Here is a 14,508-nt window from a genome sequence, read left to right on the forward strand (position 1 = left end):
GATTACCAAAAAAATTCGATTTTATATTTTTTATTTCCAGATGGAATTTTGACTTTTTCCCTTATAAAAAATTCAAGGGGAATTAAAATCTAAAAAATAATTTTTAGAAACAAAAATTATAATTAAAATTTTAAATGTTTACTTAATTTAATAATGAAATTAATTATTGTAAGTGACTTCCCTTAATTATTTTTAAAAATTTGAATAAAATTCTTGAAAAAATTCAATTATTTTTAATTTATTATTTTAAATAATAAAGATTTACGGAAATTTCAATTATTAATTTATTGTATTAAATAGTAAAAGATGCGTTTTAATAATGATATTTAATTTTTACTCTTAAAGAATTAAAAGAAGTTTTATTTATCACTAAGAACGAAGGAAAATTCTATTTTCATAAAATTCACAAGAAAGGTATTTGAAGATACGAAAATAACTAGGTTAATTGAAATAAAATAGGTAATTTCCCATTTTAATAATTGAAATAAAATAGTCAATTATGAATAGTTATAAATTTAATATCGTAAAAATGCCGCTGATTGAAAATGCCAGTGTATTATTAATATTAATAAAATAAAACTTAAGCAAAAAGTGTGTGATGAGTAAAAATTGGATAATTGGTGAAATTTAATTGTAAAGTGGAATTTATTCTTGCATTGATGCTTCGGTCACTTGTGCATTTTGAGCTGGAGCATTGTCAGAGCCCTTCTTTTTGCTACCTGACACAATATCGTCAATTCTCAATAATAAAATTGCCGTCTCAATTGCAGTTTTATACGTTTGCAATTTAACTGCAAGTGGCTCCCAAATTCCTCGTTCCTTCATGTCAACCAATTGACCAGTTTCGCCATCAATTCCCCATGTTGTTTCGCCGGCCGCATGCTTTGCCCGCAGTGCCGTTAATGTACGAATTGTATTTGCACCGCAATTTTGCGCCAATGTTCGTGGTATTATTTCCAATGCCTGTGCAACGGCTTTGTAGGGCCATTGTTCAACGCCTGCGAGTGTGGCCGCCTTCTCGGTTATTAGTCGTGACACTGCCATTTCGACTGCTCCACCACCTGAAATTAAAGAAGGAAATTAAATTTTTCCATTTGTTTCGAATAGTCAGAAAAAAGAACAGGGATGCCACAAAAATTTGATTTTGATTTTCCCTGATTTCTCCCACATTTCCAGAAAAAATTTTTCCCTTTCCCTGATCCTAAAGAATATTCTGATTCACTCTCAAAATTATTAATTAAAAATTAAATTAAAAATTTAAAAAATATACTTAATTAAATGATTTATAGGTAAGTAATAACTTTATGGTAGTTCTCCAACGTAATTAAGTTATTCAAAATGAATTATTGTCAGAAATAGAAAAAATTGATGGCTTTTTTTTAGAATCTGTGGCAAATTCATAGTTTATGGGTCAAACAAAAAGACAACTTTTCCCTGATTTCCCTGACCTGTGGCAACCCTGGAAAAATGATAATAGAAAATAGAAATAAAGAAAGAAAGGAAATTGTAAGAACCTGGCACGAGTTTCGGTTCCATCAAAAGATTTTTAGCAACGTGTAGTGCGTCTTGTAGATTCCTCTCGGTTTCGTTGAGGATATCCTTACTGGCGCCGCGCAACATAATCGTGCAGGCCTTTGGATCCTTGCATTCGGTGATGAAACAGAAATATTCGTCGCCAATTTTCTTGATCTCGAATAAACCGGCTCCAGTTCCAACATCCTCTTCTCGCAATTCATCGGTGCGATTAACGACAGTCGCGCCACAAGCTCGTGCAATTCTGTTGATATCAGTTTTTCTCAATCGTCGAACAGCCGATATATTCGCCTTCACCAAGTAATGTTGCGCCAAATCTGAAACTCCCTTCTCAGTAAAAATAACATCCGGCTTCAGTGCAATAATATCCTCGCACAATTTCCTCACATTCTCCTCCTCCATTTCCAAAATTTTCGTAAAATCCGTCTCCTTCATTATCTCAATATTCGTCTGTGATTCGCCCTTCTTGTACTCAAGGGGACAATCCAAAAGGACAATTCGAGGATTTTTGATGAAACGACGCATCTTGGGATGAGTCACGTCCTTATTGACCATAACACCCTTCAGGACACTACTATCCTCAATACTGCCACCGGGAATTTTTTCCACCTTCGCATAACGTTTGATGTCAATTTCCCTACGTCCATGCTCGTCCAACATTACAGTGTGCACAGCGTCGAGTGCAATTTCACAAGCGAGATCCGACCATTTGCCAATGAATTTTGTACCAACGCACGATTTCACAACTTCAGCGAGTTTCTTGCGATCAGTGCGATCGAGTTCGAGACTTATTTGATCGTTTAATACTGCAACCATGTCCTCGAGTGCTTGACGATAGGCACGAATAATAACAGTTGGATGCATTCCTTGACTGAGAAATGGCTCGGCAGTCGCGAGAATTTCACCGGCAAGAACAATAACCGATGTTGTGCCATCGCCAACTTCCTCGTCCTGAGTGCGGGCAATTTCAATCATTGATTTTGCCGCCGGATGCTGAACGGTTATCTCACGGAGAATTGCATTTCCATCGTTTGTCATCACAATTCCACCCATTGGGTCCATTAACATTTTTAACATTGCTTGTGGACCGAGACATGTTCTTATCACGTCGGCGATTGCCTAAAAATAAGAAAAAGATGAGTCAATTAAATAATAAAATTCATTGGAGGATTTCAATTATTTTCAAAAATTTGAAACAAATTCTTGTCAAAAATTCAATTCTTTTTCATAAATAATTGAATTCTTTGCAGGATTTCAATTATTTTTTTAAATAATAAAATTCTTTGGAGGATTTCAATTATTTTCAAGAATTTTAATAAAATTCTTCTTGTCAAGAATTAAATTATCTTCATAAAAAATAAAATTCTTTAGAAGATTTCAATTATTTTCATTAATAATAAAATTCTTCGGAGGATTTCAATTATTTTAAAAAATTCGAAACAAATTCTTGTCAAGAATTAAATTTTTTCATAAATAATTGAAAATTCTTTGCAGGATTTCAAATTATATTAAAAAATAGAAAAAATTCTTTGTTTAATTCAATTATTTTCAAAATTTTCAATTTAAATTATTCAAAAAACTAAGTTATTTAAAAAAAACACAAAGAAATTCCTAAAAAGAATTTAATTATTTTCTATATTAAAATTAAAATTTGCAAAACTATTGATTTTTTCTACCTATTTATGTAATTTATTTTCATTCCTCTAGAAGTTCTATCGGTTATATGGTTATATTCGAAAATGACGTCACGACTTGTGCCGCAGAAAAAATATTTTACTCCAAAATTTGCACGAAAAAAACGATATGACCAAAAAATTTAATAAGTAAAATAAGTTGAGTTTAGCAATAATTTAATTAGTTAACAATAATAATTTCCCTCCCCAAGGGTTAAATTAATAATTTCTTTCAATAAACTGTGGGTGTATAACCGGTAAAGTCCTTATAAGGTAATGTACTACATCTCATAAAAAGAACTCACCTTTCCAGCCTGAATATTTTCCCTTTGAACTTTTTTACCAGAATCTCGTTTTGTATTCTCGCCTGCAATTATTAAAGTAGACATAATTAGTTTCTTAAGTACAATGAATTATGCAAATTACTATCAACGAATGAAAAAACAAAATCATAACGATTTTCTAAATATTAAAACAAAAACTTACTGAGAACAACGATTGGGGCAGAGCCCGGAAACATGTTTGCCTTTTGTTTTTGAAGAAACTCAAAATTCCGAGAAAAATAATTTATTTATTGAGTTTGTTTGTAATTAATATAGACAACTTTAATTATTAAAAATGAAATTAATTTTCAGACCACGAGGGGGATTGAAGGAGAGTGCAAACTAACCAAAAAGTACGTCTCTTTCACTGCTTGACGCAAGCGCAAACAAATTCTCTTTTTATTGGTTGGAAATTTTTTGAGCGCAATTATTCAAATGCTAAAAATTCAAACTGATTAGAAATTAATTAAATTAAATATAATAATAATTTAGAAAAAAAATTAAATTCTTCCATGGAATTATTATTATTTGTTTCCATAGTATTATTATATAATAATTAAATTCTTGTTAAAAGTTTTATTAAAATTTTTGAAAATAATAAAAAAGAATAATTAATTATGTACTTTAATGAGTGAGTTTAGAAAATCAATTAGAAAATAAGAACTTGAAATAATTTTCAAAAATTTTGATTAAGTTTTTCGAAAAAAATTAGTTTCATAGAATTTTTAATTAAAAGTGTGAAAAAGAATTTTCTTATAAATTCTAATCATTTAATTTTTTCCAGTACTTTTAATAAAAATTCCCGACTTTTCCTTGATTTACTTACATTTAATTATACAAATTCACTTTTAAGAAAGTGAAAGATAAAATAATTTCGCTTCAGTAAATATTAAACATTTTATTTGTACGTAGAAAACTTTGAATAAAATCAATTATTATAAACTAATTTATATTCTCTTGATATGTAATTTTATAGACAAAAATCCTGGTAATATTCTGCAGTAGAGGCATAATTATCAAAAAACAGCACAAAACACTATCATAGACATATTATTATATGTATAATAAAAATAGTAATAATAATAAATATTAATTAATAATTCATAAACGATGTGAATATATAAATAATTAACATTCCTATAAAAATTAAATAAAAAATCTATTTTTTTCTAAAAGAAAAAATTCTTCTCTCTTGAAATAATCACACGTGCCGAACGTGAAAACTGACAATATATTCTGCATTGGTTCTTTGGACTGAAATTGCAAAAGGATCAGTCGGATGAAATGTGAAGGCCACTAATCTTCTGGCAACGACCGGCGGTGTTCTTCCCAACATTCCCGCGTACATTCGAAATTTCAAAAGTCCCGAATCACGTGCGTAGAATCTAAAAATTTTGTTTTAAAATAAAAAAAATTTAATTTAAATAAATTAATGAGTTAAGGGCATTTGAACCATGATGACGTCACAGATTTAAAACTAATGCTTTGCACAAACTGTGACGTCATCAAGGTTCAAATCCCCTTAACATTTATGAATATTAAGATAACATTAATAAATATTGATTTAATATTAATTGAAAATAAATATTGTAGTTTGGAAATTTTGATTATTTACCGAATGGGATGTTCGCCACAAGCTTTTGGACGTTCCATCATTGACACCCATTTATCGTCGTAAGAAAATAAAGAAAGATCGAGATATGGTGAACTTGAATACGATTGTGCACAAATCGGCAATTGAGCAAGTAATCTTTTTGTCGCCTCCGTTATACCTCCGTATCTTGCACTGACTATTGTCTGCTTGAATCTCTGCTGCATAATTCTATTTTCAAAATGAAAACATTTCAATGACTTTTAATCAATTAATTTCAATAATAAATTTTATTCAAAGAATTTTAGTCGAAAAAAAATAATTACCTGGCGTAAATATTATTTGAAGGCGAGCACATAAATTGACAGTCGGAACTCACGCGGGCATTTCGGAAAAAATCACTGAAATTCTCAAATTGAGTCAACAATTGTGTGGAAGCATTATCGTAAGCTGCTAAAACTTTAGCAGTGACCATATTGTAAACTACTAGTAAAGCTGGTTGTGCGTTTGGCTCACTGGCCTGTAATGTTGCAACATCTTCAGTTGCATATCTAACAAGAATGTGATTTGTGTCTAGTAATTGCATTTTCCACATTCTCAGGGAATTGTACTGAAAAGAACAATTGATAATTGTAAAGAAAAAATTATAATTATAAATTTTACGAATATTTATTAGAGAATTTAAATAAATTTATATTATGAATATTTATTATGTAGTAAAAAAATTCATCACGGATTTATTATCTAAATATAAATTTATTACCTAGTAAACATTAGGTAATAAATTTATTGCGAATATAGAAAAATAATTAGATAATAAATAAATTTATTACGAATAATTTGAACTCACCACATCGAAATATTGATAAAAGCGTCTCAATTCGTAAGGGTCCCGATTTGTGTAACTTATATAATCGGCACGTTTATAGAGATAGACTAAAAGTTTATGTTTAAGACTATTAATCGTGGCATCTCTAAATGGTCTAGAATTAATTCCATGCCAGGCACTTGTGACTAAATACGCTTCATCCTCGAGACAAAACCTAAAAGCATAGAAAAGCGATTGAAAATTAATTAAAATTATAAATTAGTATTATTATATTAATAATTGCTTTTTTTATTTGATACACTTTTTCTTTAATTCGTCAATTTAATATAAAAAAAGCTATTATGAAGAAATAATTTTTCTGTACCTGCCAATGGTCCGAACGTTAATAAACATTCCGTCTAATAATTGAAAAATATGAATCGTTTGATGCTGTACGGACAGTACTGCTAGAATATCTTTGTAGAGATAGAGGCCTGAAAGAATTGTTTTCGAATTTTATTCATTAAAAATGTCCGCTTATTAATGAAAAATTATAGAAAATAAATTAATTTACAAATTTTTATTTTCTTTCATAAAGAAATTAAGAAAGAACAAGATAGAAAGAAAAGATAAAAATAATTAAAATCAGTTCTTTAAATCGGAAACTCAAATTTTTCTTTAGTTAGAAAGTAATTTTTGTGTAAAATAAAAAATTAGTGGCTATAAATTTTACCTTGATTGTGGGACAAATAAATCTTGTCGACTTTAAAGTGTCGTGTATCACAAAGTTTACCACAGCGCAAATCAACGAGATGTAAACTATAATCTTCGAGAGGAGATCTTGGATTTGGCGTAAGTGCCTCGTTGTTCGAGTAAATCTGAAAAAGAAAGAATCGATTTCATTCACTGGAGAAAATTGCAATTTTTTTTGTTTTTCCCAAACTTTGTTTCTGTTTTGTTATTACTTTAGTTTATTGAGACAAATAAAATTGTAGTTGAAAATAATCTATACCTGATAAAAATGAGGTCTAAGATCGTCAGGAATATGAGCAGCGGAACCAACAATAACGTATCGTTCATCATCGGTAAATAAACTACATTCTCTGTTCAGTTGTTCATTACTTTGTACAACATTAACAATCCATTTGATCTGCAAAAAGAAACATAAAATTGAATTAAAAGGTAAAAAGAAAGGAAAAATTGGGTTGCCACAAAAATTTAATTTTGATTATAAATACTAAACATACTTTAAAGAAACGTTTGAAAATATCCCTGCGAATATGAAAAGTCTCTTCATTCTTTTGTCCGATATATTCGCCCTCGCAGCCATCTAAAAGATCAGCAGCAGCCGATGCACCTTGATATTCATAAATTTCAATCGACGTTTGATCTAAACTGAATGCAACCAAATATCTTCCATCTGGACTAAATTTTCTCAGGAAACAAGGCGGTTTTTCAACATTGACAACCGTGAAATTTGGAAAGACATTTTGATAAAATTGCCTGGCAATTAACACCTGTGTTCCTGGATATGAACATCCCAGGGTTTCTCTTCGTCGTAAACGAATTGCAATATTTTGTGGTTCCAATTTTCTCGGAGTTATTAAACAAGTGTCTGTACCAAATTCATTATCTTCTTCTATTTCGGCCATTCTTATTGCACAATTTATTCATAACAAATTAAATTAAAACCAGTTAATATTTTAATAATTAAATTGAAGTTAAAACATTGTTTACATTGTTATAAAACATCAAAACATGTATAACCTCAAAATAACAAAATTGTTTAAATCACAGTCACTCACAATTTATACTTGTTGTTATTTTTTAAATATGTACAAATGTATCAAAAAGGTATTTAAAAAAACTTAATTTGCAGTATATTTTTTCTAATTTGTTGTGTTAAATTTGACAAATTATTAAACAGTGACATGTTTTGTTTATATAAAGATTTCTCTCTTAGAAAAGCACACTAACGCCATATTGTCGGAAGTGTCACTTTTGTGAATTACTGTTTGTCAAATATTGAAGCACGTGGGTTTATTTTTGCAATTTTTATTTGCAATTATTTTCAAATAAATTTAGTCTCCTTCGTTTATTTATAATTAAAAAAAAAGTTTAAACTATATTTTATTCATTAATATATAAAAGTCTTGGTGCTTCATTTCAAATAAGAAAATATTCGCCATCTCTACGTTAATATATTTATAGGTTAGTTTCACTTTTGTTTATTTTTCCCCTTTTTCCCTAAATTATTTTCAAATTAATTAATATTTTCATTTAAATATTCAATTAGTTTAATTATTCAATTATTATTGTTTCAATATTCTTAAATTGTAATCCAAAAGTTACATATTCTATTATTTATTATAACCGTTAGAATACTAAACTCTAAATATTTTGTTACTCCTACTTATTAATTTATTTAAAAAATAAAGTATATACGTATTTTAATTAACAAACTTAATATTTTAGCTAAATGAAAAATGAAGATTTTGAAAATTGTATTTCATCGAGAAATAATCAAGTACTGAGTCCAAAAATGAATTTTCAATCACCACAAAAATTATTCATAAAATGTAGAAATATTGATGAGAGTGAAAAGGAAATAATTACAGAAATAAATGAACTGGAAACTGGTAGGATGAACTCGAAAGAAAATGATTTTTTCACACCACCGAAATTAAGTAATGATCTTTTTGATTCAACAATACCGAATGAAGATGAAGTGGCAAAATTACTCTACGATTCAGAAAATATTCTTAACTTGGATAGTATTCAAGTAACAAATGATTCGATCTTAAATTTTTCCTCTTTAGATGAGAATTCTAATAATGAAAATTCAAGTGAAAAATCTCCAGTCGATCCTTTGTCACTGGACAATGTGAATACAGTGGAAATGAAAAATGTATTGCCAAATAAATCAGAATCGAGAAAAAATCTGAATTATGATTCCGATGATGAATCGGAAGATGAAGAGGAAAGCGAAGATGAAGGAGAGGATGACGATGACGAGGACGAAGAAGACAGTGAAGAAGATGATGATGATGAAGATGAAGACGACGAAGAAAATGAGGAAATTGCAGAAAAACTATTCAAAACCCAAAAGAATAATTCAAAGAAGGAAATTTTATCTACAGAAACAATTGAGGTACCTACGTAATTAATTTTAAATTGGAGCAAATTTCGATTTGAAAATAGAAAAAACTGTTAATAATTTTTCTTTCTTTTCGCAGAAATTAAATAAATTAGTTATTAGATTAACTCACGTGGTTCCACCACAACATAAAGTGGAAAGTACGTCTGGATCGAGAACACTTACTAGAAAAGAATGGAAGGCTTTCGATAAATTTTCGAAAAGAATACGAACTAAATTTACTGAAAAGGAAGATAGTATTATCAGACAAAATTGGAAATTATTCTGTAAGGTAAGTATATTTTTTTGTGAAAAATTTTAATTTCAATTCTGTTGAAATTAATTTCAATTTTAAAAATGTTCATTTTTTCCCTTAATTGAAGTCAAATGAAAATATTTTACGTGAAAAATTAACAATTTAACTTTTTTATTTACAGATTCACGACTGGGATGAAAATGATGTACAATCTTTTTTGTATCTGAAACATCAGGGCAAAATATACATAAAGAGTTCATTGGAGAGAAAGAAATTTGTTCAATTTTTAGCCAAAGGATTGCCATATCGAACTTTGTTTAGCGTTTACACTAGATTTCGATTTTTATTTAGAAATCACGCCTAGTAAGTTTATTTACTTTCAATTCTTATTGTTTATTATTAACAAAAGTAAATTAAAATCAAAATTTCAGTAAATTGAGGTTTTAATTTTAATTTAAAATCCTAGTAAATTAAATATTGTAATTTAATTTAAAAATTTGAAATTTTATTCAATTTATTGTTATTTTAATTTTACAGTCATGGACGATTCACGCCTGAAGAGGATAAGAAAATAATGATTTTTATGAATTCTTCAAATGTTGTTAGACAGTGCAAAATTAGTGAACTCTCGAAAATTCTAAAACGAACTCACATTTCAATCTTTAAAAGGTACCAAAAATTACTAAAAGCTAAAACTAACAGAAAAAGAAGAAATAAACAATGTAAGTCATTTTTCAATTCCGTAGAATGTAAATTAATTTTATTAACAGAATGTAAAGTATTTTATTTTGTTTTTACAGCTCAGGATAAAGTTGTATGGACTTTGGAATTAACCGAAAAATTTTTGGTAAATTTAATAAAACTCACGTTAAGTAAAAACGTTAACGAACTCGAGAATCAAAAAATACCTCAAGTTGTTTGGAAAGAAATGAAAAAAAGAATGGGCATTGAAGTGAATGTTTTAAAGTACTTTTGGTTTGGAAGATTACACTTGCAACTGTTTTCACCTGATCCGATCTATTTGAACGACATAAAAATCAAACTAATCGAATTGTAAGACTTTCTTTTTTTAACTAAAATATTCTTTTCTAATTCAATTATTTCTACTAATTTTTTTTTCCAATTTTACTTTTTCTGTTAGTTTATATTCATTGGAATTGAAGAGCACCAAAGAAATCAAATGGGCCGAAGTTTTAAATAATTTTGAAGGAATGACAATATTTTTTCTCTCCGATCTCACTCATCGATTGTTGAAACATATCAAAAACAAAACAACAAATTTCACCGGTAAGTAAATTGACATTTTTCCACATATTTTACAAAATTGAATTCGTGTATTTAAACAAAACATTTTTTTTTAGAATCTATGAATCATCTTTACGAGAAAATTATTCCTCAATTAGAAAATAATCTCAAAGATAAATATTTACCACGTCTTTGTTATAAGAATAAAAAATTGACAGTTGTAGATGACATCGAAGAAATTGAATCTAAAAACCTTTCGTCGAATGAAGATGACAGTAAATTGTCAAAAGGACAGGAAAAGAAAGAAAAGAAATTAAGAACATTGAAGAAATCGGACAGTACAGAAAATAAAAACCTTTCGTCGAATGAAGATGACAGTAAATTGCCAAAGGAACAGGATAAGAAAGAAAAGAAATTAAGAACATTGAAAAAATCGGACAGTATAGAAAATAAGAACCGAGCGTCGAAAGAAAATGTTAATAAATTAACAAAGGAAGTGAGAAATAAGGAAAGAAAATTAGGAAATTTAAAAAAGGAGAGTTCAGAAAAGGAGAATTTAGATTGGTCTCTATCGTTACGTGAAAAATTTTTGAAAAAGCTCCTTGAATTAATGATTTCCGATGATATTGGAGAATTAAAAGACGCATTAATTCACACTGTCGTTTGGAAAGAAATGACAAAATATTTTCCCGTTCATCACAGTGAACTGGAAAATTTATGGTACAATGAATTGCATTTGCAACTTTATTCACCGAGACCAATTTACTTGAACGATGTGAAAATAAAATTAATAGAATTGTAAGATAAAAACATTTGCCAAGCTTTAGTTGAAATCTCTTTTGAATTAAATAAATCATGTAAATTAATATTTACAAACATATATTTCTTCGTGTGTTTTAATTTCGTTATTCTTCGTTTTTTCAGAATCTATCGAAAACAATTCGAAAGCGAACAAGAAATAAATTGGGAAATTGTCTGCTGTTCCTTCGATGGATTCACCAAAAATTTTCTTTCTCAAGTTTTCAATAATCTCGTTGACGTTGCAATGAAAGAAAAAAATTTCTCCAAATTTGCCGGTAATTTATCACTTTTTTTATCAACTGCAAAGAAAACTAAAAAAATAAATATAACAATTATAGATATTTTCTTTCAGATATTACGAAATATTTGTACGAAACAACTCTGATGGAAATAAAAACTGGAGAAAATGATCAATTCTTGCCACGAATAATTTTCGAGAATGGAAAAATTCAATTTGTAGACATAAATCTCGAGAATGATGAGAATTATTGTAAGAGTGAAAATGAAATTGACGATAAATGGGAATTATTAATGACTTCGAAATTTAGGGAAAAATTTCTAAAATCGTTACTTCGATTAAATTTGAGTATGAAAATAGAGGAATTAAAAGATGCTGAGATTCCAGACGTTGTTTGGATGGAAATGGAAAAAGAACTCAAAACTGATATGAAAATTTTGATGAATTTATGGTACAAGGAAATGCATTTACAATTATTTTCTCCACGTCCTATTTATTTAAATGACATCAAAATTTGTTTGATAGAATTGTAAGTTTTTGAGTGTAAGAAATGGAAAATTATTGAAATTATATTATTATAATTATTTTGTCTATTAATTAATTGATTACTTTTTTTTACAGAATCTACAATTGTCGAATAACGGACGAGAAGCAAATAAATTGGGACGAAATTTCTTCCCATTTCGATGGAATGACGGAAATTTTTCTTTCGGAAATTTTTGTCGATCTTCTTAATTTTGCGTCGAAAGAAATCAATTCTTCGAAATTTACCGGTACATTATTTATTTTTCAAAGTTCTTAGTTAATTAAAAATTTACTTCTATAATTAAATTTTTCTATATAATTTCTATATATATATATATATATAATTTTCAAAAACAAAAAAATAGAAAAGCAGAAATGAAAAGCAGATTTATTTTTCAGAAATTATCAAATATTTGTACGAGACAATGTTCTTGAAACTAAAGGAAGGAGAATTTGACAAATGTTTGCCTCGAATATGTTTTGAAAATGACGAGATTCAAGTAATTGATGAAAAAATTGAAAACGATGTGACTTGCAAGAGGGAGGAAAATGTTGAAAGTGAAATTGCAAACGAAATGGAAAACTTTTGGACAGTACCTATGAGAGAAATATTTTTAGAATGTCTTCTTTGCGTGAATTTAAGTGAGACGATAGAAGAATTAAAAGATGCATTCATTCCAGGAGTTGTTTGGAAAGAAATGGAAAAACAATTAGAAATTGATAGAAATATTCTGGAAAACTTGTGGTACAAAGAATTGCATTTGCAACTATTTTCTCCAAGGCCCATTTATTTAAACGACATCAAAATGTATTTAATAGAATTGTAAGTTCCAGATGAAAATTATTATTAACTTCCAAAAAAAATTTTTGATTGTTTTAAAAAATATTATATTTAATTAAGTAAATTAACTTTTAAATTAAATTAATTTGATTTATTTTTAATTTAATTAACTTTTTATTTAAATAAAATTTATATTAACCAAGTAATAATGAAATGAATTATAAGTAATGAATTTAAATAAATTTTCTATTTAAATTTATTTGAAAACATTCTTAACAATAGAAATTATAATTGTTAGTATAAAAAATTAATAATGATTATAATGATAAAATTTTTTCAATTTTTTTTTCGACAGAATCTACAAAAGTGAAGTCACAGATTTCGATGACATAGATTGGAATGAAATTTCTTCTCATTTCGATGGTATGACGACAGTTTTCCTCTCTCAGGTTTTCCAAGAACTTGTTGAATCAACGTCAAAAATAATAAATTCTAAAAAATTTTGTGGTAAGTATATTTTTATTTTCAGAATAATTACAAATTACTATGGTTTTAATTAGTATATTGTAAATTATAAATTCAAATTTTCAATATTTTAATACTTCTCTATTTAATATTTATTTATTTTTTCTTCACTTTAAATTATTTCTTTTATTTTTAAAGCTACTGAACAATTTTTTCTTTTTCCCTAGAATATTGCTTAATTTTCAAATGGACATATTATAATAAAAAATTAATTCTAATTGATACTAGAAAGCATAATATATTTCTTTGCAGATATTATAGATTACATGAATGAAATAACGTTTAACGAGATAAAAAATAGTTCCTCCGACCAAATGCTACCTCAAATTATATTTAATAATGGAAAAATAAGCACTGTAGAAAGTGAGAAGAAAAGTTAACTTAATTAATAAGAACAGATTTTAGAAAATTCTTCTAAAGAATCAAAAGTCAATGATAACTGTAAAAATACAAAGATTATTAATAATTAAAATTTTATATTTTACGTTGGTAAAATTAAAATAAACTCTATTTTCATACTTTTAAATTTTGTAATTTATTGACTTTATAACCACTATCTATTATATCCAGTAAAATATTTCCAATTTAAAATATTTCGAAAAATTTATTTTGATTTCATAAATTTAAAAAAAGCAATTCTAAATTTTAAAAAATCTACAAAAGACAGAAATTTAATTATATTTAAAAATTTTTTTAAATTCTCGTCAAAATTTCAATTGTCTTTAGAAATAATTAAATTCTTCTCTGAAATTCAACTATTATCAAAAATTTTAATAACATTCTTGTCAAAATTTCAATTATTTTCAAAAATTTGTCTTAATTCAATGATCTTTAATATCTACTATTTGAATAAAATTTTCCAAAAGAATTCAATTATTTAAAAGAACTTTAATAAAATTCTAAAAACCTTTAACTATTTTCATGAAAATAATACAAATTTCACAGGAATTCAATTATTTACAAATTTTTTAAATATTTCTTCGCAATAATTCAATTATTTTCAAAAATAATAAATAATAAGAAATACACATAATAAGACTCATTGCAGAATTAAATATTATTCAAATGTAATA

At 27.2% G+C, this 14,508-nt stretch overlaps 3 protein-coding genes across 3 annotated transcripts; 1 reads left to right on the forward strand and 2 right to left on the reverse strand.

The window, feature by feature from the left end:
- Positions 1-497: 497 nt before the first annotated feature.
- Positions 498-3,888, reverse strand: LOC122505511 (T-complex protein 1 subunit gamma). Its single transcript, XM_043617182.1, has 4 exons — positions 3,693-3,888; positions 3,512-3,573; positions 1,515-2,652; positions 498-1,061 (listed from the first exon to the last, which is right to left on the reverse strand). Exons 1-4 carry the CDS (start codon positions 3,724-3,726, stop codon positions 646-648), a joined length of 1,650 nt encoding a protein of 549 aa, XP_043473117.1. The 5' UTR covers positions 3,727-3,888; the 3' UTR covers positions 498-645.
- A 519-nt stretch (positions 3,889-4,407) lies between these two features.
- On the reverse strand, positions 4,408-7,870 carry LOC122505575 (DET1 homolog). The gene is made up of 8 exons (XM_043617289.1): positions 7,176-7,870; positions 6,941-7,078; positions 6,662-6,806; positions 6,314-6,422; positions 5,971-6,163; positions 5,447-5,730; positions 5,145-5,351; positions 4,408-4,914 (listed from the first exon to the last, which is right to left on the reverse strand). The coding sequence occupies exons 1-8, from the start codon at positions 7,578-7,580 to the stop codon at positions 4,731-4,733; spliced, it is 1,665 nt and encodes a 554-aa protein (XP_043473224.1). The 5' UTR covers positions 7,581-7,870; the 3' UTR covers positions 4,408-4,730.
- Positions 7,871-7,984: 114 nt separating this feature from the next.
- LOC122505574 (kinesin-related protein 4-like) lies at positions 7,985-13,961 on the forward strand. The gene is made up of 14 exons (XM_043617287.1): positions 7,985-8,139; positions 8,404-9,079; positions 9,165-9,356; positions 9,502-9,683; positions 9,858-10,042; positions 10,121-10,373; positions 10,462-10,607; positions 10,682-11,363; positions 11,490-11,641; positions 11,719-12,133; positions 12,226-12,377; positions 12,529-12,952; positions 13,266-13,417; positions 13,688-13,961. The coding sequence occupies exons 2-14, from the start codon at positions 8,408-8,410 to the stop codon at positions 13,813-13,815; spliced, it is 3,735 nt and encodes a 1,244-aa protein (XP_043473222.1). The 5' UTR covers positions 7,985-8,139; positions 8,404-8,407; the 3' UTR covers positions 13,816-13,961.
- The last annotated feature ends 547 nt before the right edge of the window (positions 13,962-14,508 follow it).

This window comes from Leptopilina heterotoma, unplaced genomic scaffold (assembly GCF_015476425.1).
Source record: "Leptopilina heterotoma isolate Lh14 unplaced genomic scaffold, ASM1547642v1 Lhet_36, whole genome shotgun sequence".
Classification (NCBI taxonomy): domain Eukaryota; kingdom Metazoa; phylum Arthropoda; class Insecta; order Hymenoptera; family Figitidae; genus Leptopilina; species Leptopilina heterotoma.